At 40.2% G+C, this 27,068-nt stretch overlaps 1 protein-coding gene and 1 non-coding gene across 3 annotated transcripts in view; one reads left to right on the top strand and one right to left on the bottom strand.

The window, feature by feature from the left end:
- Positions 1 to 3,435: 3,435 nt before the first annotated feature.
- Positions 3,436 to 27,068, bottom strand: part of TNIP3 (TNFAIP3 interacting protein 3) — a 78,641-nt gene continuing 55,008 nt past the window's right edge. For both annotated transcript variants that reach the window (XM_060247332.1, XM_060247333.1), the window contains 4 exons: positions 15,869 to 15,988; positions 9,024 to 9,149; positions 5,464 to 5,517; positions 3,436 to 3,737 (listed from right to left, as the gene is read on the bottom strand). In XM_060247332.1, coding sequence (XP_060103315.1) covers positions 3,633 to 3,737; positions 5,464 to 5,517; positions 9,024 to 9,149; positions 15,869 to 15,988 — 405 coding nt within the window. In that variant the 3' untranslated portion in view covers positions 3,436 to 3,632. The remainder of the gene's footprint in view (positions 3,738 to 5,463; positions 5,518 to 9,023; positions 9,150 to 15,868; positions 15,989 to 27,068) is intronic.
- LOC132577696 (small Cajal body-specific RNA 11) lies at positions 22,950 to 23,074 on the top strand. The gene has a single exon (XR_009555850.1). It is a non-coding gene; the product is annotated as a small Cajal body-specific RNA 11 (non-coding RNA).

Genomic DNA, 27,068 nt, shown 5'->3' with positions numbered 1-27,068 from the left:
GTCCCTCGGGACTTAGCTACAGTGATCCATGCAACAGTCACTTCCAGGCTGGAATACTGTAACTCACTCTACACAGGCTTGCCCTTGAAGCTGATCCGGAAGCTCCAACTGGTGCAGAATGTGGAAGCATGATTGCTGACTGAATCGCCTGTATGGGCGAGCAGTCAGCCGATGCTGCACAGTTTGCACTGGCTACCAATGGAGTACTGGATCCCCTTCAAGGTTTTACTGACATTTAAAGCTTTGCGTGGCCTGGGACTGGCATACCTGCGGGACCGTCTCTTCCTGTATGAGCCCCGAAGGTCATTACGATCAGCCACTCAACATCTTTTAACCATCCCTTGCCCAAGGGACATCCAGTTTGCCTCAACCAGGGCTAGGGCTTTTTCGACCCTGGCCCCCACCTGGTGGAATCAGCTCCCTGTGGAGGTGCGGGCCCTATCAGATTTGTTGCCATTCTGGAGGGCCTGTAAGATGGAGCTGTTCTGCCGGGCCTATGGTTGAGGCAGGCAGACGTCCTTATCATATTACACTATCTAACTGGCCTCCCAGCACTGATTGCTCAAGATTGGGCCGATACGGCTGACATCTTTTCGACTCCCAAGCTGTGACAAGTATGTTTCAACTGATGTGTCCACATCATCCATGCTGCCATGCTTCCCAAATTAAATTCTGAGCTTATGGTCTAATTGTTTTAACTTTAAATCTGTTTTAACTGTTAGATTGTTCTATTATCTATCTCCTTGATTGTTTTACTGTTGGTTTTTAATCATTTCACTATATTGGAATCTTCCCTGAGCCCATTATGGGAAAGAAAGGAAAGGAAAAGTCCCCCGTCATTTCCGACTCTGGGGTGACGTTGCTTTCACAACGCTTTCATGGCAGACTTTTTACAGGGTGGTTTGCCATTGCCTTCCCCAGTCATCTACACTTTCCCCCCAGCAAGCTGGGTACTCATTTTACCGACCTCGGAAGGATGGAGGGCTGAGTCAACCTCGAGCCAGCTACCTGAAAACCCAGCTTCCGCCAGGGATCGAACTCAGGTTGTGAGTAGAGCTTAGGACTGCAGCTTTAACACTCTGCGCCATGGGGCTGTATTATGGGAAAGGGCGGACTATAAATTGACAGAAACAAACAAACAAACAAGGGAGATAGCCAGCCTGAGGGAGCAGAGGCTGTGGAGAATGCCAGCTGAAATTTTGAAATGTGGGGCTTTTGAAAAATGATAACAGCAGCTATGCTGCAAATTTAATGTCTCTACCTCAAAAAAGACACACACCCCGAAGCCTCAGATAGATTCTCCATTATACTCTATGGAGACTTTTGACTATAATGGTTCCCATTTGGTTATAATGGAGCTGCAAAAAAATGGGAATCCTGAATATTTACCAAATCCAAATACTATACCAGTACTGGCATTTGGTAATATTAGGGATTCAATATACCTGAATGCTCAAAATATTGTTTTTGCACACCCTAGAACAAAGTTCTGTCAAATCATCATAACTACCAGCACTCATAAAGGTAATAAAAATGTCATATACTTTGATGGAGCATGCCGTAAAGGAGACAGACTTTCTAATCATGGTTTATTTCCATAACATGAAAGTTTTCTGGCCTTTGGAACCATTTATCCCAGTGTGTTACAGAGTTCTAGGCCCAACAGAGTTCTAAAGTGGAGATCGCATAGTAGATTTTATTTGGTGAAAAAGAAGAATGGAAAATATTTACCTTACTCTTTATATTGAAGCCAAGAGCAGTTTGCATATCTTTGCCAGGGACTCTAAGCAAACTATTTTCAGTCCTTTGAAACTCTTGATATAAGTTTCAGAACTTGTTTGAGTATTTCCTTGTGTACTAAAAGGCATCTTACTCATCTGTCCAAATGCGGTATTGTGAGTTGGGCTTTGTTGATGCCCATGAGACCCTCACCCTAGGGGACCTCCTTTTTCTGCATCTTCTGAATTCTGTTGGTTGTATATGTGTACATCTGAGTGTGGGCTAGAAATCATAGAAGGAACATGAATTTAACATCAAAAGGCAGTTGTTCTTGCCAAGGAATGCAGGGCAACTTATTATGCATAAACCTACTCTAAGAGGGATTTCATGGAAGGACATTTCCCCCAAGGACCTCAGAATCTCTACCCAGATAATTTGATCCCAATTAACAACCCAGATTTCCAAAACAAGAAGCAATGGGTCAATTCCATCAATTTACTTCCTATCTAAACAACTGGACAGGATGATTCTAGCCCTTCCCCAATCCTGACAAGTACCCAGCCACAGATAAATAGAGATTTGACTTCCAGATCTCCCAAAGGAATATCCAGAGGAATATTCTCAGTGCAAAACTCCCCTCCACAAAAAAGACAAACGATTTTTCAGGCTTGCTTATTCTCAAAAGATTGCATTCTTATTATCCACACATTACACTGCCAACACCTCTTGCCCTATTGATCCCAAGTAAAAAAGCGTAAACAGCCCCATTTTTTTGTAGCTGGTTTTGTAATCAAACCCAACCTCTGAGTTGGTCCCTCAACAATCTGACCCTGAATCTCTGCTATACAGACCTTGCACTGAGCTTTCTTCCACCTGGTCAGTTTCCACCACTTCTTTGCTGTTACAGACAAACACACGCACCCCTTTCTCCTGCTGCTCTTCAAGACAGACTCATATGTCCCTTCTTCTTTTATAGGTTTATTTTCCTTTTAAGTAGGCAGCAGCTCTAGGGGAAAGTTTTGGTGTGTTATTTACAATATTGCACTTCCATTCTGTAATTTCCATTACTTTTCTACCTTATTGCACAGATCTCTTTTGGTCTCTTTTATGTTTGTAAAATAAAAACTCTAGTTGTTTAAGAGTCTTATTCCTCTCATTTCCCCCAAGATTTGAGTTGGACTTTGGTAAAAGTAGGCTAAAGATCCCAAGTATATAGGTGCCCAAAATATTTATTTGCATGTTTATTCTGTGTAGGGAGACACCTTGTCATGTTACAGCTCTGATAACAATGTGAAAGGAAAGCTTTCTCTGTGGCAGGTCCCAGTCAGCTTGGGGTTTTTTTTTTTTTAAAAAAAAAAATCCATTCTGTGCTCAATGTGGATTCAGAATTCATCACCACTGTATGATTCTCACAGACCCAGAAAAATTCAGATATGTGGTGTTTTGTTTTTTGTTTTTTAAAAAGCTTCATTTTTAGAAGAAACTAATTCCTATCCTAGTCTATTGTGGTTGCCTTTTGTAGAGTGAGAGAGAAAATACCTAAGCCATTTACAATACCTGGGAAAAACATAGAGTGAATGTCTAGCCAATTACAGTAACTTACAAAAACACACATATATATTTAATCACAGGAGAAAACAGATGTTACAAAAGGGTGTTAGATGACCTTTAGGAAAAGAAATGTGAAACTGAGAAACAAAAAAACAGAGAAGTTACTTAGGTTGCACAATTTTCACAGTATTCCAATTGGTTTATTTTTCCTCACAGTGTACTTGCAGAATATGGCATTCCTGGTTGTGAAATTTTGGGTTTTTTTACTGTTTCAGCTTTGTGAAGTAGAAGTAATGACTGGAAGTATTACTGGGGACAGCAGTGTTCTATTAATGTCACATGGAACTAATGTTATCTGGGATTCAAGGTAAGGGTGAAATAGCCCACAGTTCCTGCAGCTCAGACAAGGAGGAACAAACATCTGATGGAAACCCTTGTTGCTCTGGCGGTGCTTCGACTTCTCTGGCCTGTAACAAAATTGAATTTAAAAAAAAATTAAAACACATTCTAATAAATGGCAAACTAGAATGATGTTTATAATGTATAGAATGAAGCTTATAATGTATGTTACATGTTAGAAAGTAAATTAGGTGGACAGAAACATCACTAGAAAAAACATGTCCTTTGTTTAACCCAGACTTGTAACAATAGAGCAATTAACAGGCAGCTTTTATTACCTTTTATTGGTTTCCCACGCAAATCCTATCCAAAGCAAATGTTCTTTCAATTTGTTAACTTCACTATTTTGCCTTTGGATTCTAACTTTGTATCACTTTGCACTCTTAACCACTGCCCACCAGCTATATGTAGTTCTGCTCACTGTACCCCATTCCATTGTCTGAAGAAGTATGCATGCATACAAAAGCTCACATTCTGAATAAAACTTTGTTGGTCTTAAAGGTGCTACTGGACTCGTACTTTGTTTTATTGCTTCAGATCAACATAGCTGCCCACCTAGATCTGTCATTTTCCCAGAAAGCACTTTCCTGGGGACACATTTTTGGGAGGCTGTAACTTGGATCCTGTACACCCAATTTTCATGAAAGTTGGAAGGCAGGTAGAGGAGAGTCAGCTGGAGATTTCCTTCAATTTTGGTGTCTCTAGCATGAAGAGAATCTGTTCTATGCATTCCTGAACCTGTCAAAATGACTGCCTTTTATTTCCCCAGAAAGCTCTCTCCTGGGGACGTCTTGTTTGGTGGCATGTGTGACACAGACCCCATCTATCCAATTCTCACCAAACTTGGAGGGCAGGTAGAGAAGAGTCAGTTGGAAATCTCCTTTGAGTTTGGTGTCTCTAGGATGCCAGTAGGACATTCTAATGAGCCATGAACCTCATGAACTGAACTGGTTCATTTAGCCCCTAAAAGTTCGTGATGGTTTGTGGTTTGTGAACAGTGCATGCCATGAGCTAAACCACATTTTCCCAGTTCATGCCCATCCCTACTTAGTTGTGGATAAGTTCAGAAAATGTCTAACTATGATGTGCAACTATGAATGTGGGTAGTGTCCTAGGAAACAGACAGGTCAGGGTGCTGGACACCCACAGTGGATGTGGCAAGTCTACAATACAGAATCCACAACTTTACAGTTCTCAGCAGAAGAAACTGTGATGTTTGACATGGGGTGCATTCACACTACATCAAATAATGTGTTTTGCAATTGGATTTTTGCTATTCTTACACAGTAAAAATACAGTTGCAAAATGCATTATTTAGTGTAGTGTGAATGCACTCATGCTAAGCTAATAGGTCTCATGTCCAAAGTAAGAACTGCCTGAATGAAAGTTGAATAATTAAATAAACATTAATTTTAAAAAACCCTTTGTTACTTTGAATTCATAGGGTTGATTACAACAAGGTTCCTGTGATCAGTGTATAATCAGGGTTGTGCAGACTCTCATATTGTCATAAGGACTAGAAACTCTTCAATTAAAAAATAAAAGCAGATGTTTTTGGCATGCTTTATTTGGCACTCGGTATCATATTTTGCACCATTTGTGTGATTGTATGGAATCACATCACAAGCAGAGCTTTCCCTGCAGTCCTTATAACAAAAATAAATGAGTTTAATTAGCTTAGAACTAACACAGACTGAGTTAAACCAGACAGATCTATAGTTCTTATTTATACCAATATAAGAAAGTAATCTTTCTTATTTTGAAAGTGGGGCACACACCTACATCAACACACACCTGTTGCTTTACTTGCTTCTGAAGTGATCCTATTTCTTCCTGGAAGTCTTTAATCTGTGGAAGTAAAATTCATTCTTATGAAGCAAGCATGTCTTGCATCTATCAAGAAACAAACAGTACACACCATATGTTGTGTTGCAGATCATAAAATAGTAACAGTGGAATAAGGTCTATGTTGATTGAACAAATGTAAACATATGTGCATGCCTCTGCAATAATTGCCATATGTATATTCCAAGGGTGGATTTCACTGTGCACCTTCATATTTTACAGCTATGCCTTTGCCGGTAACAGGAGGGGGAGAGTTGGATTTATACCCCACCCTTCACTTAGAATCTTGGAGCAGTTTACAATCTCCTTCCCTTTCTCTCCTCACAACAGATACCCTGTGAGGAAGGTGGGGTTGAGAGACCTCTGAAAGAACTGCTCTTGAAAAAAAAGCTCTGAGAGAACTGTGACTAACCCAAGATCACCAGGCTGCTGCATGTGGAGAAGTGGGGAATCAAACCTAGTTCTCCAGATTAGAGTCTGCTGCTCTTAACCACTATACCAAGGAGGCACAGATCTAGTTGCTAAATACAATGTTTTGCATTTTCATTCCACCCTTCAGCCAAGGAGTTTGGGTTGGTATATACAAGCCCTCTGCTCCTATTTATACTCACAACAATGCAGTAAGGCAGGCTAGCTGAGAGTGCATTAGTGGCTCCAGGGAACTTTCTGGCAGAGAAAAAAAAATTGAATCCCGGTCGTCATAGTCATAGTCTAGCTCTTTAACTACAACACAATAGCTTTCCCACAATGATAACTCTCACACAGTGATCTCTCACACACTGATAACTCTCACACATCTCTTAAACACACACCCCAGCATGCTATGATATATGTATATAGCTTGATACGTGCTATACATAAATAGACACCCCAGAAAGCCATTGAAAAAAGCAGGGCAGGCAGAATTCCAGATTACTGAAATCAAGAACTCTTTTGCCCTCTAGTGGTAACTTGATTGAAATAATTACCCAGAAATTTAAATGAATCTGACAAGATAGTTTGTACTTCAAACAGAACAATAATTATGATGAGGAAAATAGTCTGGGTCACATGAACAAAACTTATCTTTTGTGTTTTCTGAAACACTCATTCATGAAAAGGCACTGAATGCCAGTTATATCAGTTATTCCCTGAAGGTTATCCATCTTTTATAACATATAAATATTTATTGTTCAAATAGTATTTGATAACATATTTAGTAAACTCAATTTCTCTTATTCTTTGTTACTGCAACACCATATAGAATCACAGAGTTGGAAGGGACCTCCAAGGTCATCTAGTCCAACCCCCTGCACAATGCAGGAAACTCACAAACACCTCCCCCTAAATTCACAGGATCTTCATTGCTGTCAGATGGCCATCTAGCCTCTGTTTAAAAACCTCCAAAGAAGGAGAGCCCACCACCTCCCGAGGAAGTCTGTTCCACTGAGGAACCACTCCAATGGTCAAGAAGTTCTTCCTAATGTTGAGTCAGAAACTCTTTTGATTTAATTTCAACCCATTGGTTCTGGTCCTACTTTCTGGGGCCACAGAAAATAATTCCACACCATCCTCTATATGACAGCCCTTCAAATACTTGAAGATGGTGATCATATCATCTCTCAGCCTCCTCCTCTCCAGGCTAAACATCCCCAGCTCCTTCAACCTTTCCTCATAGGACTTGGTCTCCAGACCCATCATCATCTTCGTCACCCTCCTCTGGACCCGTTCCAGCTTGTCTGTATCCTTCTTAAAACGTGGCGCCCAAAACTGAACACAATACTCCAGGTGAGGTCTTACCAGAGCAGAGTAAAGCGATACCATCACATCACGTGATCTGGACACTATACTTCTGTTGATACAGCCCAAAATTGCATTTGCCTTTTTTAGCCACCGCATCACACTGTTGACTCATGTTCAGTGTATGATCCACTAAGACCCCTAGATCCTTTTCGCACATAGCATTGCTAAGACAAGTCTCCCCCATCCTGTAACCATGCATTGGATTTTTCCTACCTAAATGCAAAACTTTACATTTATCCCTGTTAAAATTCATTTTATTGATTTTAGCCCAGTTTTCCAGCCTGTCAAGATCATCCTGTATCCTGTTTCTGTCTTCTTCTGTGTTTGCAACCCCTCCCAATTTAGTATCATCTGCAAATTTAATAAGCATTCCCTCTATTCCTTCATCCAAATCATTGATAAAGATGTTGAACAAAACAGGTCCCAGGACAGATCCTTGAGGCACTCCACTTGTCACTCCTCTCCAAGAGGATGAGGAACCATTCACATTCATATGAATACTTTATCAGCAATTTTCAAAAACGTTCAATTATGTATCTACTGGGGATATTTTAGCCTTATGCATAAGATATCCTCATTAACTGAATTAGATGGTCAATGAGTCACATACCACCTCTGTAGATCATATTTCATTTCTCTGAGTTAAACACCAAACAAGTTAAGAGGGTGTTCTAGTAAAAGCCCTACTTCCATTCCTTGTCCTACTATCATTCCTTGTCCTTCTCAGGACCCAGAATAAAATACATCCAGCTCTTATTGGAATGGGTATAAATTCTAAACATTCTCTTGTGATGAGAGAGACTGGATTATTAGCATACTAATGGAACACTGCTAAGCATGTCTGTTCATAATCCAAGTCAGGTTATTCAATTGGGCATACCCCTAGAAAGTTTTCATCAGATTGGCCTGTTACAGTATGGTCCTGAATAACTCTTTGGCTTCAGTTGATTTAGAAATATATAACTCTTCTCAGGACTGTACTGCACTTTTTACATTAGTCTTGCTAACCAAATCCAAAAGAAGATATCTAAATTAATAGCTAGATTCTTAGTACACACAACTACGACCGAAATAATTGTCTATGCAAGACATTGGAAATCACCAGAGATACCTAAGAGAGAAGAATTTGTTCAAAAGTTATTTGAAGCAGCAGAAATTGACTTTCTTTCAGTGAAATTGAAGGAAGGAAATATACGAGAATGTAAAGAAACCTGGCAACCCCTATATGATTGGCTGAAAAAGATACAATATATAGTAGATAAGAGTGTTGTAGGAACCAGAAATAAATGAAATAGGTCAAGGAAAGGTAGTAGATGGGAATATGAATGATGTGATTTATTGTAAATAACAGACTTTAACCCTTACTCTCCAGTTTATTGTTTGTTTATAAGTTTATTGTTTGTTTGTTTGTTTTAGCTGGTGTACATCTTTATTTTCTTTGTAATATGTATGTTTGAAAATAAAAAATATTGAACCGCAAATCCAAAAGAAGAGATGGCAAAGGAGCTTTTATATTCTTGCCCACTGATTGCTCCATTTATTTAACCTGGGGGAAAATTCAAATCATTCATTATTCCACCAACACATTACATCAGAATGATTTCATCTCAGGTAGTGTCCTCAAATAAAATTCAGCGTTAATTAATAGAAGCCAGAAGGTCTTGGGATGCAGGGAATGTGAGAAACATGAACACTGTTGGCAATGGTACTTTCATATCAATACATACCTGAGAATTTAGTTTCTTTAACTGAGATTGTGCTCTCTTGTTAATTCTCTGCAGTGCTTCTTTCTCTTCATTAAGTCTTTCTCTATCAGATCTTTCTTTTTTAAAATCTTCTTCATATATTTGAACCTACAATTAGGATTCAATTGATTAATTCAATGGCAGCACGCAAATGTTCCAAAATTCAATTTACAGTGGAATTCTGTAAATTTGTCCCTATATCATTTGGGTAAATATTTACAAAATTCAAATAGGCAAATGGTTAACTGATACAATTCTTGGCAATTTTATAATATTGCACATTCAGTTTCTATATTCCTGCTATGTTATCTTACACCCCCTGAGGTGGTAGGTGAAGGGAAAAGATTCTGCTTGCTTCCCATCCCTGATGCTGCTGTGCTTCTGCTAAGTATTTGAGGAACAGAAGTCTTTCTTGAGAAGAAGCATACAACCTACCGTAGAAGGGAAAAAAACTAAGCCCATAAATGAAGAAATCTCAGTTGGCCCTGTTGTTCTTATCTGTTTCCATCCCATTTCAATTTTTGAGAGAGTTGGATATGAAATATGGAGGCAAAGGCAAAAACATGTAGTAAGGAGAGTGAATCAGGGATTCTTCTTGAGATGATCAGGAACTTGCCTCAGAAGACTGTTTTCTTTCCAATATGCAGGCCTCGGATTCAATGGAAGCTCACAGGAGCGCAGCTCCTGAATCTATCTGATAGTTCCACCTTCTTCTTCTGAGAGTTCCACCTCCTTGTCCATTGAATAGTAGGTGCAACTGCATAACAATCCCTGGATGAGCTCCACTACCTATTTTTCTACAAAACGACCCCTGCCAATATGAGTACAGTTGTCCTTTCCAATAAGAAAATGGACCTTCTTGGAAGGCTTCTACCAAATAACATTGTCTGACTATCATTAGGCAAAGAAAAGGCAGGCTAGGCTTGGATAATTTTTGGCCAGCTTGCATTGAAGTAACAATAGTGGCAGCCTGCATTTTTTGGTTGTTTGGGTTACACATCTCACATCCCTTCATCCATGTGCAACTATCAACAATGCTCCAAGACTTGGATAGTATGCACACACTTGACAGCTTCCACCATCAAGTTTACTTCCTCTGTCACTAGCATTTCCATTGACATTAGATCAATGGTTTTCAGTGACTCCCCTGCACAGATGGAAATGCTAGCAGAAGAGGGAGAACACTCTGTGACAGAGGGTGTCTAGCGTATGTGGAATGCATTCATAGGACCCGCCCTAATAATCTGTATAGCACTCTACGGCAGTCTGTGCTAAGCACTTATATAACTTAATAGTTATGTACCTGGAACAAAAATTTGTAGCTCTGTGTCAGCTGAAACCTTTTTGTTTGTTTATGTTTTGTGTTTGATTTGGTACAACCAAAAAGGGGGAGAAAAACACAACCATACACAAGAAAGGTAACCAGAAAGGCTGAGACAAATGTACAAAATATCATATATAATTTAATTATACATTCAAAACTCCTAAAATAGCATTTAAAAACCACGATCTTAGATTCTCCATATGAGAACATAATGCTAATATAAAAACAAATGTCCAATCATATAATACAGACTAAAAGGTACAAATTATATCCATATACAATATCAAATGTATTTCAGTTTAAAGCTTTCCTGAGTAGTTGAATTCAAAAGCTTTCCTGAGTAGTAGAATTTATGAGCACTCCATAAATTTAACAAAAAATACACATAAAAACTAATCATACAAGAATGCAATGAAATTATGAGGCGGGGGAGGGAGAAAAATAATTACTTATATGTCTTTTGAGTCCAGTGGCACTTTTAGGGTCAACAAAAGCTTATTCAAGGCATGAGCTTCTTCCTCAGATTCATAGAAATGGAAGCTAAAATTTCATATATAGAAGAGAAGAAGAGGAGGAGGGAGATTGGATTTATACCCCACCCTTTACTACCTGAAGGAGTCTCAGGGCAGCTTACTATCTCCTTTCCCTTCCCCTCCCCACAGCAGACACCCTGTGAGGTAAGTGGAGCTGAGAGAGCTCTTCCAGAGCAACTCTTGAACAGAACAGCTCTGTGAAAACTTGAGACTGATTCGAGGTCACATCAACAGGTTCAGGGCTTTCTTTTTTTTCAGCAGGAATACACAAAAACGCAGTTCCTGCTGGCTTGGCTTCAGGGGGTGTGGCCTAATATGCAAATGAGTTCCTGGTGGGCCTTTTCTACAAAAGAAGCCCTGAGCAGGTGCATGTAGAAGTGTGGGAAACCAAAACCAGTTCACCCAGATAAGAATCTGTGCACGTAACCACCACAGCAAACTGGCTCTCAGATGCCTCTACATAGGTGAACAGCAAATTAGCATACAACTTAGTTTATAAGAAGCTAAGTTAATAGGTCCCAATATGTTTGGATTTAATGGGACAGTGGAGCAATAAATATGTCAAAGTAGGAGAGTAATGCGTCAAAGTATCTTTCTTAATCATTAAGAGTAATTGAAACTCTGCTGTTACACTCCATTCATCTCCTCCCAAGCATGGAGTTATACCTGACAACATTCTTTCCTTTGAGGTGGAGTACTGTGTTATGTCAGAAGAACACATTACAATATTCATTGCATTACATTACATTCACTATTCCAATATACTACTCCAAAAAAGAAATGCACCAAAATACAAAGCATGTTTAGCCCTACTTGGGGTGACTGAATGAGTTTAGCATATGTCATGAGATAAGAAACTGTGCAATTTGTGGTATGTAGGAATGACAATGCAACTAGTTAAAGTGAGAATATCTGAACAAAGATGCTACATCAGACAGAAAAGATGGCTGGCTCCACTTGTGAATCACTTCATGATTTTGGGACATACAGACCTTAAGTTCTTGCAAGTGCACTCTTCACAACAAATTTGGTTTCTGAAGAAAAGGGAATCTTTCTGGACCTTCATGTTGAATACTCTGGTGCCAAGAGGTTTGAATGAAGAAACTGAGTGACTGTATGTCTGATGGACTTGGATTGAGGAGTGCAAGTAGACTGAAGTAATTTTCCTCTCCCAGGTGCTGCTGATTACTTCTCTGTCTGTGACAGCCTTAAGCAGCTATACTTTGAGCATAAAATAAAGTAGTAAAAAAATAAACTAATGCCCTGCGATATTCTTCTTCTGCGGTTTAATTATTGCCCCTACAAATTTTGCCAGAGAAGGAATAAAAGAATAATTTGTATCCAATAATAACCAAGTCACTATCAGATGCCTTGTTAGGCCTTTCCATTATTTGGAGTAAAGGAGCACTTAAACTGGCCCTCAGCTCATTAAATATAGGACACTTCATAATTATATGCTCAGTAGTTTTCACCTATATCAAGTGAGCACCTACAAATTCTATTTGCATATGGCACTTTTTAAATATCTGCCCTCCAAGACCACTGAAGGAAGAGAATTCATTAGTTGATTAATTGATTAGTTCTTTTATATTTTTGTTAAATGTATGGAGTGCTTAGTTTGCATTTTACCACAGAGGAAGGCTTTTAGCTGAAACACATTTGGAATTGGTTCTTATGTGTGGCTATAATTTGCACCTTTAAACCTGTATTTACATGATTGGGCATTTGTATTTATATTGGGATTAGGTACTCACAGGCCTCAGATTCAGCAGGAGCTCACAGGAGCACAGCTCCTGAACCTTTCTGAGGGTTCCCCCTCCTCCCCACCTACCTTGTTCATTGGATAGTAGGTGCAGCTGCATAGCAATCCCTGGATTAGGAGAGCAGCCAGCCAGCCAGCCATCAGGGGCTTTGCCACACACCCAGCAGCCCTAATTAACCCCTCATTAAGCCCAAATCACCCTTTCTTCACTTCTTATGTGATTTTGGGCAGTAGTTGGCTTGCTGGCCTTTTGACTGGGCGGGATGGCCCAGGAGACCCTTGGGAGCCCCAGGCAAGCCAGGCCTGCTTGGGCTGGCTGGATCTCTAGCCAGCCCAAGCAGGCCTCACTCGCCCAGGGCTCTCCTTTCTTGCATCGAGTTGCTTTTGGCTGGTGGGGAGGGCAGCATATGCTAATGATTATGCTAATGAGCTCTGCCACCTATTTTTCTACAAAACAACCCCTGGGTACTCATATGGAGAATCATAGGTTTTGAAATGCTATTTTATTACTTTTGAATGTATAATTAAATTATATATGATATTTTGTATATTATCACTATGTGCATAGCTATATTTTAGTTTCTTTTTTTTGTCTCAGCTTTTTTGGTTTGGTTTGGTTCACGTGGCCCTTCAAACTTCAGAGAAAAAGGAATTAATATCTGGATCACTCTGGAGGCCAGTTCCTATCCCCCTACACTCAACAAAGGTTTTCACAGCTATCTCCTTTAAAGAGCAAAATACTGACCAGCAGCATGTAGGCATAATTTAAAGCAATGTGACTCATTACAGGTATCACACTTGTAGTAAAGTACCATCTTCTGTGGCATCTGGACAATCTCCTTGAGACATGTAGGATATCCTAAAAGTTCCTAAAGAATTCTACTTGATATGCTCAAAATAGCTTCTACAACAAACATGAAACATACAATTCTGGATTTCCATACTATGTCATTTGCTAGCCCAGAAACTTGTTCTGACATTAAGAGTTGAACAACAGCAGCAGCAACAACAATGACAACAACAACAATAAATAATTGCAACAACAACTCCAATACTTGGCTGTTCAAAGCCGCTAGCATGAAGTTCACTAGAATGGACACCTTGAAGAATACAAGGAGGCCTGTTGGAAGAATGGCAGATCTCTTCTTCAGAGCTGCTCTGGGTCAGATTACTGCACTGGGTCCAATATAACTGGCTGACAGAGGATAAGGAACTTCATTAATCTACTACTGGATCTCCAAAAAAATTATCACTTTATGGCATCCATCAGTCATGAGGACAGGAATAAATTGAGCACACTGGTAATTTATGCTAGATGTTTAGGAGATTTTGTTCACCTTGTTCTCATGACTGAGTCTTTTTGGTTTTGTATGGGAAAGAAGACATTTATATTTATAGCTAGTTTTCTACCAGTTTCTAGGTCTTGAAGGAATTCTCCTGTAGGCTATAATCTTTGACCACCCACCTCCAAACACAAACCATAAGTACAAAGGGAGGACAGGAAGAATGCCAATGTTTTCCCCTTTTACAGTATTCTATCAACCCTTAGGACTATTGTAACTCATGATGGTGACCCAGAAAACTAAAGAAGCCATTACATAGAGTCCTTCTAACATGGAATTGGAATCTTCTGTTCTGCAGTGTGCCCTGTGAACTCCATAGTGCACATAAAACTAGAGAAAACATATTTAAAAAGAAAAAGATTTTGAAAAGATTGTGAAAAGGGGTAGGAATGATATACTCTGTTTTATTACATGTACAATCCATTACTGTACAATCAAATTCAAGGTTTTACCCTTCTGCATGTGGCATGCATTATGTAATAGAGTAAAATCTGGCTCAGTCCTTCAAACGTGACAGAAACAAGTATTTCTGTTCATGTGTCTCGCTATCTTATACATTAGCGTTTCAACAGCTAATTCTAACAGTGTCCAGAATGACAGACTTTACAATTCAGGTTAAAAGTACTGGACTTTTAAACAGATGGAGTTCTACTATAAAAAGAAACTCATGGGGTAAATCTTTTTCCTGAAGTTTAATATTGCATAACAGATTACATCAATCTTCTGTTCCACAGATTTTGGAGCTGCTATAAACAACCTAAGGACACTTCATTTTTTCAGTTTCTCTCCATGTTCTTTTCTACTCTCAGGATAATGAACTATGTCTTACAAGAACAACATTCTCTGTACTGTAGTGTTTAGAGTGTCAGACCAGGATCTGGGAGGCCCAGATCTAAATCCCTTCGATATCAAGGAAGCTTGCTGGGTGACCTGAGACTAGTCACACTCTCTCAACTTAACCTACCTAACATAGCTGTGAGGATAAAATTGAGGTAAGGAGAATGAGTGGTGTAAGTCATTTTTGGAACCCATTGAGAGGAAGGGTGGGATATAAATGAAATAAATAGATAAGATTCACAAGTAAAAAATGGAAAAACAAGACATGGTTTGTTGTTAGCTAAATTACATGTGTAGTTTTTCATAGGTGAGCATGGTCCTGTTATGCAAACATAAGGTAAGTTTTAGGCTCACTGGTTGAAAAAACAATGAGTTGATGTAATTCTTTACAAGTTTATGTAAGCAACAATAGCCATAGGTCCCAAAACATATTTTCTACTAAACGTGTTAGCCTTAAGCCACCTTTGAAACTTTTAGAGGCTCAGTGCCAGGTTTTGAATTCAGCTCCCTCTTCTCCCCCTCCTCCTCCCCACCTACCTTGTCCATTGAATAGTAGGAGCAGCTGCACAACAATCCTTAGATTAGGAGAGCAGGCAGGCAGCCAGCTATCAGGAGCTTTGCCACACCCCCAGCAGCCCTCATTAACCCCTGGAGAAGCCCACACCACCCTTCCTCCACTTCTTATGTGATTTTGGGCAGCGGGTGGCTTGCTGGGCTTTTGACTGTGAGCAGGTGGCCAAAGAGAGCCCCAAGTGGGCCTAGCTCATTTGGGGTTCTCCTTTCTTGTGTCGGGTTGCTTTTGGCTGGTGGGAGGGTGGGGTGGCATATGCTAATGATTATGCTAATGAGCTCCACCACCTATTTTTCCACAAAACAACCCCTGTTCAGTTTCCATGATGGAATCTGAGCAATAAATATAAACTTCTGCAGTATGTTTCTTTCAAAACATTTTTTCTTTAACCTCAGATTTTACCCCTGAGATTAAATCACTACATCATTACTTAGGTTAATACTCAGCTCATTCATACCTGTTGTCTGAGAACTTCCATTTGCATCTGCATCTCATCCTGTATACAATTCCTGTCTAATTCATCCACATTAGGGACATGCGAGGATACTTTGTAGTTGTTCAAGGCATCCAGAAGGGCCTATATCAATAAAATATACTCATTAAACTTCATATTCATCATATAAAAAGCATTAAGTACCATTATCTTAGTTAAGAGCTGTAAATTAAAAATAGTATAACACTAGTCATGTCATAGTAATAACTTGAAAACTAGCAGGGCCCTCTTGAGAGTCAGTGACACCTGAAGGCGAACATGAAGTTCCAAAGGAAGGATACTAAGGCAGGGGAAACTCCCCACCCAGCAGCTAAGTTCTCAGTTGACCAAATGTCTCAGGCAAGAGCCCTCAATGAGCCACACTAGTGCTTCACTGTTTCATTCTCATCCATCTCATATAACATTATTATCATCTTCAGTGGTATGCCAACTGCACCTTTTTATCCAAAAGCATCATCTGACTACAGTTACTTATGTTCTCATCATATTCAGTGAGATTACATCAATGCAGTTTAAGTGGGGCTACCCTTGAAGACTTGAAAATGTTATTGTGTCCAATATCCAGTAGCTAAATTGCTGGCTGGCAGTAGAATACAGCAAACATCATTCTTTTAATATATATATATATATTATTTACACATAGAAAATATTAGGGGTGGACATAAACTGCATTTTTGCAGTTTGGTTTGTGCCTTTTGACTGAATCATGAACTGAACCACAAACCTACACAGACCAATAAGCGAACTGGTTCATATAGGTTTGTGAGTCATTTAAAGTTTAAACCCCTGCTTTCTACTCCCTGTGAAAGAGGTACATGGCAGAAAGCAAGGTTTCAAAAGGCTCCAAGCCATTTAACCTCCTGTGCGGTACTATCCCCCTTCCTTTCTGCTGGCTGGCTGCAGAGAGCTGTAGACAGCAAATAGGAGGAGCTGAAGTGTCCCCCTGGGAGGTTTCCCAAGCTATTTAAACCTAACAGCTGAGTGGCAGTAAGCTCCCATGGCTCAGCTGGCTTTTGTGAAGAAAAGTAAGCAGGTGTTTAAATGGCTTAGTACCATTTAAACCCATTTTCTGCTCTTCATGAACCGTCACTAGCCGTCACCAACTGCATCAAAGTTTATGGAAGTTCATGATGGTTCCAATGTCCATAAAAATGGGCTCACAAACCATGAACCTGCTAAAGTTCATCATGAATTTTAGTTCATGATCTAGTTTTGGCCCATCTCTAGAAAATATGTCCAACAGAAAATACAGTGAGGTAGGAAAGGAAAGGAAATGCCGACTCTGGGGTGGCATTGCTTTCACAATGTTTTCACGGCAGACTTTTTATGGGGTGGTTTGTCAATGCCTTCCCCAGTCATCTATACTTTCCCTCCAGTAAGCTGGGTACTCATTTTACCGACCCAGAAGGATGGAAGGCTGAGTCAACCTCCAGCTGGCTACCTCAGGTTATAAATACAGTATTTTATCTCATAAAGCAGAATATGAATAATTAGCTTAAATATTGCCTTTGAGCATGTCCTGAAACTAAAATTAGATGTACATCTGATTCACCCCTTGTCTCCAAACATCAGTATTTTTAAAGGCTTTCTTTTTTATATAGAAAATGTATCTTTTAACTTCTTTAACCACTCTTTTTGACCTAGAAGAGAATTTTTTATTCCAATGTCTTGCAGACACAATACAAACAGTTGTTGCTACATATAGGATCAGTTTGTGAAGAGAAGATGGAATGCATACAACAAAGTTTAACAATAACAGTTCTGGTGTACAAAAATTGTATAGCCTATACCAGCTGAAAGCTTGCTACTGCTATGTTACAATATTTTACAGTTCACAAACACTCACAAAATAAATAATTGATAAATTTGGGTCAGTATCTGGTTATTAACTTAATGCGGAGAAGACAGAAGCTCTAGCTTTTTTAAGGCAGGGATTAAATACTTAGGAATTCATATATCTACAAAAACTTTTAAATAGCTTTATTTGGGGTACTAAGAAACCAAGAATGTCTGATTACTGTACAGGATCAATGGGATAGGGGAGGTTTAGGTTTTTCTGATATTGCAATTCAATTATCCTGGTTAATCAAATTGATATAATTGAAAGACTGCCTTTCTTTAACTCCTATTGAGCCAATGCATGATGGAAGTCCCACTGGATATCTGGATGTAGTTAAAAAAGAGATGCATAAATTTTATAGTCATAGTAAATTTTATAGTCATTATTGATGCATTCCTGGTTCTGATTTGGCCATAAAATGGCACCTTTTATCTCTCAATTATCTTTGGTTATTAGAAATAAAATTCATATCTGACCGTGACTAATGACAATGAAGACACTCTCAGCATGCCAGATACCATATACTAATATAGTGAATAACACTATATTCATGGTATTGTGTTCACAGTGAAGCTGTGAAGTTGGTGAAGCAGGTCATCAAGTAAATAAAATTTTATGGAACCATTTGTTTAAAAGAGGATGAACCTTTTCAGTGAATCTATCTTTGAGATGATGATGATGATGATGATGATGATGATGATGATGATGATGATGATGATGATGATATTGGATATATATCCCGCCCTAGACTCTGAATCTCAGAGTCTCAGAGCGGTCACAATCTCCTTTACCTCCCCCCACCCCCAAACAACAGACACCCTGTGAGGTAGGTGAGAAAGAATGTAATTAAATCGACAAACCAATGGTGTCTGTCACCAAATAGACTTTCTAATATTTATAACACCACAAAGCATTGTTCATTTTGTGGAAAAGGTAACACTATTTTTTATGAGATGTGAGCAGCTATAATATTTCAAGAACAACACAGAACAATGCAGCTGCCCTAAACCTGCCTCGGCACGGAGGGCAGGGTATAAATTTAATAAACTAAACTAAGCTATTAACAATTCATGTCTGGGCTCAATTCAAAGTGTTTGTTCTTACGCTTAAAAGAGATGGGAACAGAGTATCTAAAGGACTGTCCATTGCCATATAATTCTGCTTACCAGTTAAGATTAGAGACCATAACTAGTTACTTTTGTGCATGAGACAAGAATATACTTTCCTAGTAGTTATTTTGGTAAAAAAGGTAAATAACAATAATACTACTACAATGTTCATTTTAGTCTTAATTTACTTTTTATTTCTATGGCCTTCAGCTTTGTGCATCTAAGGCAAGTTCCTCACTTGCCTTGCCCTTGTTTTTATGGTTTTAATGTTTTGTTGTAAGTGGGTGTGTGTTTAAACTGGGAGTGGGGATATAAATAATTTAAATAACATAATTAATTTTTCCACAGTCTGATTTGGGAACACAGGCACCTAGGAAGAGATACTTCGTGCCCTCCCTCTTCCGTTTGCAGTACCTCAATCCACAGGTTTTCATAAGCAACAGCAAGTTACACAGAACTGCGTACTAGCTTCAGAGCCACAAGATCAGAATGCGGGTCCAAATTCAAAAAGACTATAAAATTTATTTTGAAGCTTTCTTTATCATAACTGCATTCTCAAGTTTTATTCAGTGTGCATGTCTGAAATATACATACTTCCTATACCTACACAATCACACTCCAGTCACTAGATTTAATGCTCTATGAGGTCAAAAGCAGTGATGCTCTAATTGTATAAATATTGCCTTACTGTTGTAGACATAAACACATGTGGCTGAAATCTAAAAACTGAAAACTTCCAAAGCAAATGAAACACAACTGCCTAGATGACCTGGGACTGTTCTCCATTTTTACTGTAGATATACAGAGAGGAAGATGTACCACTTCATTGTTTGCCTGCTCAGTTTTCACTCATAAATATCGTTCAAGCACACAAATCAGAAATGCGGAATGTCTAAACATGTGTTTCGTGTTCCTTAATCCAGGCACATCAAAACAGAAACAAATGTATAAACATCTAGATCCGATCACTTACCACAGTTGCCATATGTTTTCCCCACATAAATAATCCAATCCTAAGTGGTTTAGAACATTCTAAAGTGGTAAAACGAGCAATCTTAGATTTCACTTGTTTAAAACAAGTTTCTACATTCTCTTGGTGGGTAAAAGGGTGGAGAGTGATTGAGGAAGCAGTACTACTTAAAGGCTCAAGAAGCAACTAAGAAAGCACAGAGCAGTATGTATTAATTTTTTAAAAATGAATTTTAAGGTAATTGCATACCTACATTTATAGTACTCGCTTTAGAGCTCATGCTTTATTTCTGTCCCATATCTGCTTTTCTATTCTATTTGATAATGCCTGAACAATCTGAGTGCTTCTTTTAAAAGTCAGTGTGGACTGAAATCTATTACATTGTTGTCTTCATCCACCATAACCTGCCTGGGTGGGCAATTATATGTAGAAATGGGTGCTGTGAAGGCAACTTCAAAACTAAATCTACAGCACTTGGGTTTGGCATCAGCAGCCCAGAATACAAAGTTTAGAATCCCATTAGTCTATTTAAAAATGGTAGAGGGGGTGTATAATTAGCCCCATCCCAATTCACTTTCCAAATAAGCATACTCGGTTATGCTCAGTTAAGCACACACACAAACTCAAGCTCTTTGTAAACATTCTATTGTATTGAGGACAAAGCTTTCAGAAACTAGATGAGGTTTAAACTGTATGGTTTTGAAAAGGTTTGTGCGCAATACTGTTCAAGAGGAGGAAGTAACACAATATTTATCCACATTGGACCCCTGTTCCCTGGCTTAACTTTTGGGGTTAGGTAAAAAAGGCCCCTTCTTCCCTCTTTTGCCAGTGGAAAAGCTGCTAGGATGCAGTCCAATAACTTTGTAAATTCTAATAAACTCAAGACACTTTTATGTTTAAATGTTCTCCTAATTCTTTCCAAATCAGAACCTGACTTCAATATGTTTCATTAGCCGAAGATGTCTGCAATGAATGTGCATAAAATCTAGTTTGGCTTTTCCTATTACCATGTGGCTTACACCTGGGGAAGACAACGAGATATTTGCGTGCTGTATGAGGGGCTTTGGTATCCAAAGAAGCCTTTATGTCACAATCAGAATCTTTTTTTTCTTTTCAGCTTCTCCTCCCCATGTTAGTCTCCTGCTCATTTTAAATAGATTTTTACATCTTTCGTTGCCTTACTTTCTCTACCCGTTGAAAGTTCTTGAACATATGAAGCTGCCTTATACTGAATCAGACCCTTGGTCCATCAAAGTCAGTATTGTCTACTCAGACTGGCAGCGGCTCTCCAGGGTCTCAAGCTGAGCTTTTTCACACCTATTTGCCTGGACCCTTTTTTGGAGATGCCAGGGATTGAACCTGGGACCTTCTGCTTACCAAGCAGATGCTCTACCACTGAGCTACCGTCCCTCCCTGAATTCTTGAAGTTACCATGATTCCACATAAATCAGGAATATTAGAACTTTGATGCAGTCACAACCACTAGCCAAATTTGCCAAGACTGAACTCCACATTAATATACAAGTTGAGCTACCTTGCTGAATCACTTCAGTACTGCTGTATAAATTTCAACTTTAGTAAACCAGAAAGGGCAAGAGACGCAAGCTAGGAGGGGATGCTAACTAGGCAGGCCTAAAAGAAAATAAACGTGTCCTTAATGAGGAGATAATGCCAGCCATCTTAAGGATGCAGTTTGAACTCATCTAAAAAAAGGTATCTGGTCTTCTTCCATATGTTCTTGCCCATTCAGTACGATCACCAGCTGACAGGACCAGATCTACATGTTTTTTGAGGGGGGGGGGGGCAAAATTAAGAAATGTCACCCCCTTACAGGCCATTCTATCTTATGGTCCCATAGAGTACAATGGACTTCATACACAATTTGGCGCCCGTCCTCTGTGGGTGCCTGGGGCAAGCACCCCCTCCGCCACCCCCCCCCCCTAGATCCTGCCAGCTGAGGCCCTGATCTGTCTGCTCCTTTTCTCAGAGATGAGGCAGGCAGTAACACGGAACAGGGCATTTTTGGTCATTCTATCCCAGCCATGGATTGTTGTCCTCTTGGAAAATGTCCAGTTCCAGATTTATTATCCTTCCAGCATTGGGGAAGACTTCTTTATTTTAGCAGGCTTTTAGGTGCCATGTGTTGTCTCTCTGACCCTGACCCTAAAACCTTGCAGTTCTCTTTCATTTGGATAAATTCTGGCTTTATATTTGCTGCCTGAATTTTAATTCTGCCAGCTCCAGGATGGAATGGCAATTGTTGATTGCTATTTTAACGCCTCTTATTGTGGTTTTGATTGTTTTTAGCTGTTTAATATTGTTTTTCAAAAACTTTATGGGAGTAGGACCAGGGCTGTAGCCAGGATTTGGAAGGTTGGGGGGCCTATACATTTTTCAGGGGAGACTCAGCAGCCCCACCCCATAGCCTTCCCTCCCACTCCCTTCAAATAAAACTGCCGTACACGATTTGGTTGATGAGGAAGGGAGGGCAGCAGCTACTAGAGCACCACTCAAATAGCGCCTGGGGCTGTTGGCAGAAGCAGCCACCAGCCTCCCCTCCCGAGTTAAAGGGCCCTGCACGTTATTGGGTTAGAGGTGAAGGGAGGGCAGCAGGGATGAGAGCGGAAGGGAGGGAAGAGAAGACTCTTCTCTTCCCTCCCTGCTACTCTCGTCATTGCTGCCCTCCCTTCCCCATCACCCAAATCCTGCGTGGAGTGGGTGGCAGAAGCAGCCCGCAGTCTCCCGCATGCCAATTAAAGTGTCCACTGATCAGCTTGGACTGCTTCTGCTGCTGGCCAGCCCACATGCTATTTGAGTGGTAGGAAGAGAGGGCCGCTGCTCAAATAGGGCACAGGGCCAGCACGGACAGCTGGGGCTGTTTCTGCTGCCTCCTGGCCCGCGTACTATTTGAGTGGTAGAGAAGGGATGGAAACTAACAAGTGTTTGTCCTTGGTTTTAAGGGGTGGGGGAGCCACCCCACCCCTTAAAGCCAAGGAAAACTGGCGATTCCCCTCTCCAGAACCAACTGAACTTTGCACACGCTGCAGAGGGAAACTGACAAGTGTTTTTCCTTGGTTTTAAGGGGTGAGGGGAGCCCCCCACCTGTTAAAGCCGAGGAAAAATGGTGATTCCCCTCTCCAGCACCCGCTGAACTCAGTGCATGCTGCAGAGGGAAACTGACAAGTATTTTTCCTTGGCTTTAAAGGGTGGGGGGAGCCCCATCCCACCCCTTAAAGCCAAGGGAAAACAGTGATTTCCCTCTCCAGTGTCAGCTGAACTTGGCACACGCTGCAGAGGGAAACTGACAAGTGTTTGTCCTTGGCTTTAAGGGATTGGGGGAGCCCCCCCAATTCCTTAAAGCCAAGGGGAAATAGCGGTTCCCCTCTGCAACGCCTACCAAACGCTGTGGAGGGGACGTGGTGATTTCCTGGTGTGATAACATCACCTCTTGGTGACGTCATCATGCCATGCGCATGCAGCACGCACACAAAAATTTCATTGGGATGGGTGAGTTGGGGTTCTGCTTCGTGTGGCAGAACCCTATGGCTGGGCCTGGTGGCGGGGAAGGGAGGGGCTGCCCTCTCTTCCCTGCCACTCAAATAGCATGCGGGCTGACCAGCAGCAGACGCAGTTCCAGCCTTCCGCACCAGTTAATAGGTCCATGGATCAGCTGATCAGCAGGTGCTTTAACTGGCCAGCTGGGGGCTGCTTCTGCCACCACCGCCGCATAGGATTTGGGTGACAGGAAAAGGAGTGCGGTGGGAAGGAGGCCAGAGGCCCTGGGGGCCAGTGGGGGCCCAAAGTTAGGGGACCTCACCCAAAAGTTGCGGGGGGGCTGTGCCCCCACTGCCTGAGTAGGACAATTTTGCAAGTTGCCCAGGAACCCATTTTCTGGCTGTATACATTTTAAAATAAATGACTAGAGCAGAAGTGCACTGTTTTATAAAGGACTGTTCATTTTCTATTTCTAACCAAGCAGGCTGTTTGAATAGTAAATTCATGCTAAATATATTAGTTAGGCTGTGTGCAAATGGATCCTTCCTCCATGGCTGAGTTTTCATAGCTGCAATAAAATGGAAGTGAAGGATGGAATCTAAATATAAAGAGTTTTGAGCTTGCCATTTGTGCTGATTTAGGGGACTGCACAGGGTAGAACTATGTTACACTTAATGCTTGGCAGCTTTTGAAAATAGCATAACACACATTTCCCCATTCCTGTTTCTCAGTGTGGTACTGACAGCAAAATGCACCACATGATGATGCACAAGATGGGAAAGTGATCTTACGCATTCGGGAAGGTAAATTTTGTTAGCATCAGACCCTTCTCTTATAGTTTATAGCTAGAAAACCATAAACATCCTTCCTAATATATAATCGTAAATATCATATATGTAATACACTGCCTGGTCCAAAATGGCACAAAATGGATGCCAGCCAAAGGCAAGCCCAGGCACATAGTTTACAAGTGTGAGAATGGCCAGCTAATGAACGACCTCCTCTCACTAGAGAGATGCATAATTTAAGATAATAGGTCTTCCAAGAAACTACTGCTTCACTGGTTTAGACTAACCTCATCAATGCCCAGCCTCACTTCCCCTCACCCAGTTACCCTAATTAAGCAACATTTAACACTATTCACCAAACCTGGTAGCCTTTCCCATCCAGTACTTACAGGGTTAACAAGCCTGTTTATAGATACACCGCACCTGAAGTAAACCCATTAAGCTTCTCCAAATCATTGTTCACCTTTGAAAAATCTATCAAGTTATTGTTTTGGAGCAAATACATCAGCTTGCCCCAGGGAGTGTTTTCCCCTATAATTGTGGCATCCAGCTCTATAGGTGTGTGTGTGTTCTTTGTACCATAAATCACACCCCCAAATATGTTTGGATCTTCTCTGTGAAATGTTGGTCACTTTTCTTCTGCATCCATGGACCTCTTCCTTCGAGACTGGTAACTATGGCTTTCTCTGAAATTGCTTTCCCCTTCACTCCTCACTGATTTCCTCTTAGCTAGCCTTGTATGTAAGTGTGTTTGTTTGTGTGTTTTGCCCTTTTATTTAGAAGAAGATATTGGAATTATATCCCACCTTCCACTCTGAATCTCAGAGTCTAAGAGCAACTCACACTCTCCTTTACCATCGCCCCCCACAACAGACACCCTGTGAGGTGGGTGAGGCTGAGAGAGCTCTCACAGAAGCTGCCCTTTTCAAGGACAACTCCTGCGAGAGCTATGGCTGACCCAAGGCCATTCCAGCAGCTGCAAATGGAGGAGTGGGAAATCAAACTTGGTTTTCCCAAATAAGAGTCCACACATGTAACCACTACACCAAACTGGCTCTTTCTCTTTTAATAATAAAAACTATTTCTGGTTGAATGGGGGAAATCCTGGTATAGATTGGAGGAGATCCCAGTTATCTGCCTCTCGCTCTGTCTCTTTAAGCTAATTCCCCCAATTAAATAGGATAACAACTATTGGTAACAACTTGGCATGGGAATGGCATTTTTGGCAGCATTTTTGGTCTTTGTTATTCTTGAAGGTGTTACTGGACCTTTGTTTTGCTTTGCAACAATAGATTAACATACTACCTCTCTGGAATTTTTGGCAGCAGTCTCACAGTGAGTATTATGTGTAATTCAGCTGACAACATCTTTCTGCAGCTCTGGGTTGCCAGCTCTGAGTTAGGGAATATCTGGATATTTTGGGGTGGAGCCTGGGGAGGGGTGGGGTTTTGGGGAAAAAATTCCAGTGTCAGAGTCCACCTTCCAAAGCAGCCATTTTCTCCAGGTGAAATGATCACTTTTGCCTGGAGATCAGTTGCAATCCCAGGAGATCTCTAGCCACCACTTCATTTCACCGTCACTTTATCCAAGCTGGAACTGAAGGTTTTTTTTTTTTCAAGTTGGAACCCAATCTTTAATATTCAGTCAAATTTTTAACATTCAAATCAAAAGATTGTAACCATACTAGAATGTTTGCAGTGTCAAAGAGTTCTGAGATGGAAGAATTTGACTGAAAGATTTGGATTCCAACTTTAAAAAAAACTTCAAGTTTTGAGTGATAAATATTAATCCATAAAGCATTTCATCAAATAAGGCAGTGGGATTTTGTATACCTTTTATTTGACACTGATGGCTGGCAGTTCTGTCATCTTCAGATATTTCAGAATTTTTTAGTCATGCTTGGAAAATTTTAAGTTGTGAGTAAAATTACTACCTTATATGTCTCTTCTTTCTTTAGCTATAGCGCATTGTAAGAGTCTATTTTTTATTTTACTAGTGATACTAACATTTTTATTTTACTAATAGCAACTTGTATTTTTCCTGTCTGAAGTTTCTAGTGCATAGCTAGATAGAGCTTCTTTTCTGATAGAGCTAGAATGAGCTATCTTTTCTGGTTTCCTGAGGAAGTGCTTGTGGTTTACCAGGACTCTTTTTTTCTTTTCTTTTTTTATAAAGGCATTGCATTATATTTTTGTTCTTGCTAACACTATGTTTATTCATTTCAATTCTTGACTTCATTCTTTTTTGCAATGTTTGAGAAGCATATGGCATATCTGTAGTATACAGTTAGGGCTATATATGTGGACAGCAAGAGCACAGGCATTTCCCATTCCTGCTCCAACAACCAAGGCTGTGTATACACAAGGCTTGGACCCATTATATTCTTAAACCAATGGTTCCCAAACTGGGATCCAGGTACTCCAGGAAGTTGTGGAGTAATTGCAAGGGGTCTAGAAATCTGTATGTGTACCACACATTGTCATTTTGATGCATTTTCTCAAACGGCAGGTACTAATAGTACCACGACTATTATATAGGAGATCCATGAATTTATTTATTCTTAAAAAGGGGTGCCTCATAACTAAAGTGGCTGGGAACCACTGATCTCAGAACTTCCTAGCAGTTGTTAGCAGCATGAAGAGGACTGGGATTTATTATCTCCCTCTCCCTTTATAGACCATGGTATTTGAATTTGTCTGGCTTCTTCACAGGATGAGACTTTGATCAAGGCTATTTTTTCTAGTACAATGAATTATATATATGCTTTCTGTCAACACACACAGCCATATTAGAGAATCAGCTTAAATGTTTCAATATAGCATAGGTCTACCTTATATTGGAAAGTTGCATTTCAATATAAAATATTAGGAGTGAAATCTTAACTATTTGTTATTAAATAGAAATAACAGGAAAATGACTGTTCCTTCAAAGACACTGGTCTGGTTTTCACACTGAGCAGTCC

Source organism: Heteronotia binoei, chromosome 9 (assembly GCF_032191835.1).
Source record: "Heteronotia binoei isolate CCM8104 ecotype False Entrance Well chromosome 9, APGP_CSIRO_Hbin_v1, whole genome shotgun sequence".
Lineage (NCBI taxonomy): Eukaryota > Metazoa > Chordata > Lepidosauria > Squamata > Gekkonidae > Heteronotia > Heteronotia binoei.
This window is presented reverse-complemented; position numbering and strand designations above follow the sequence as displayed.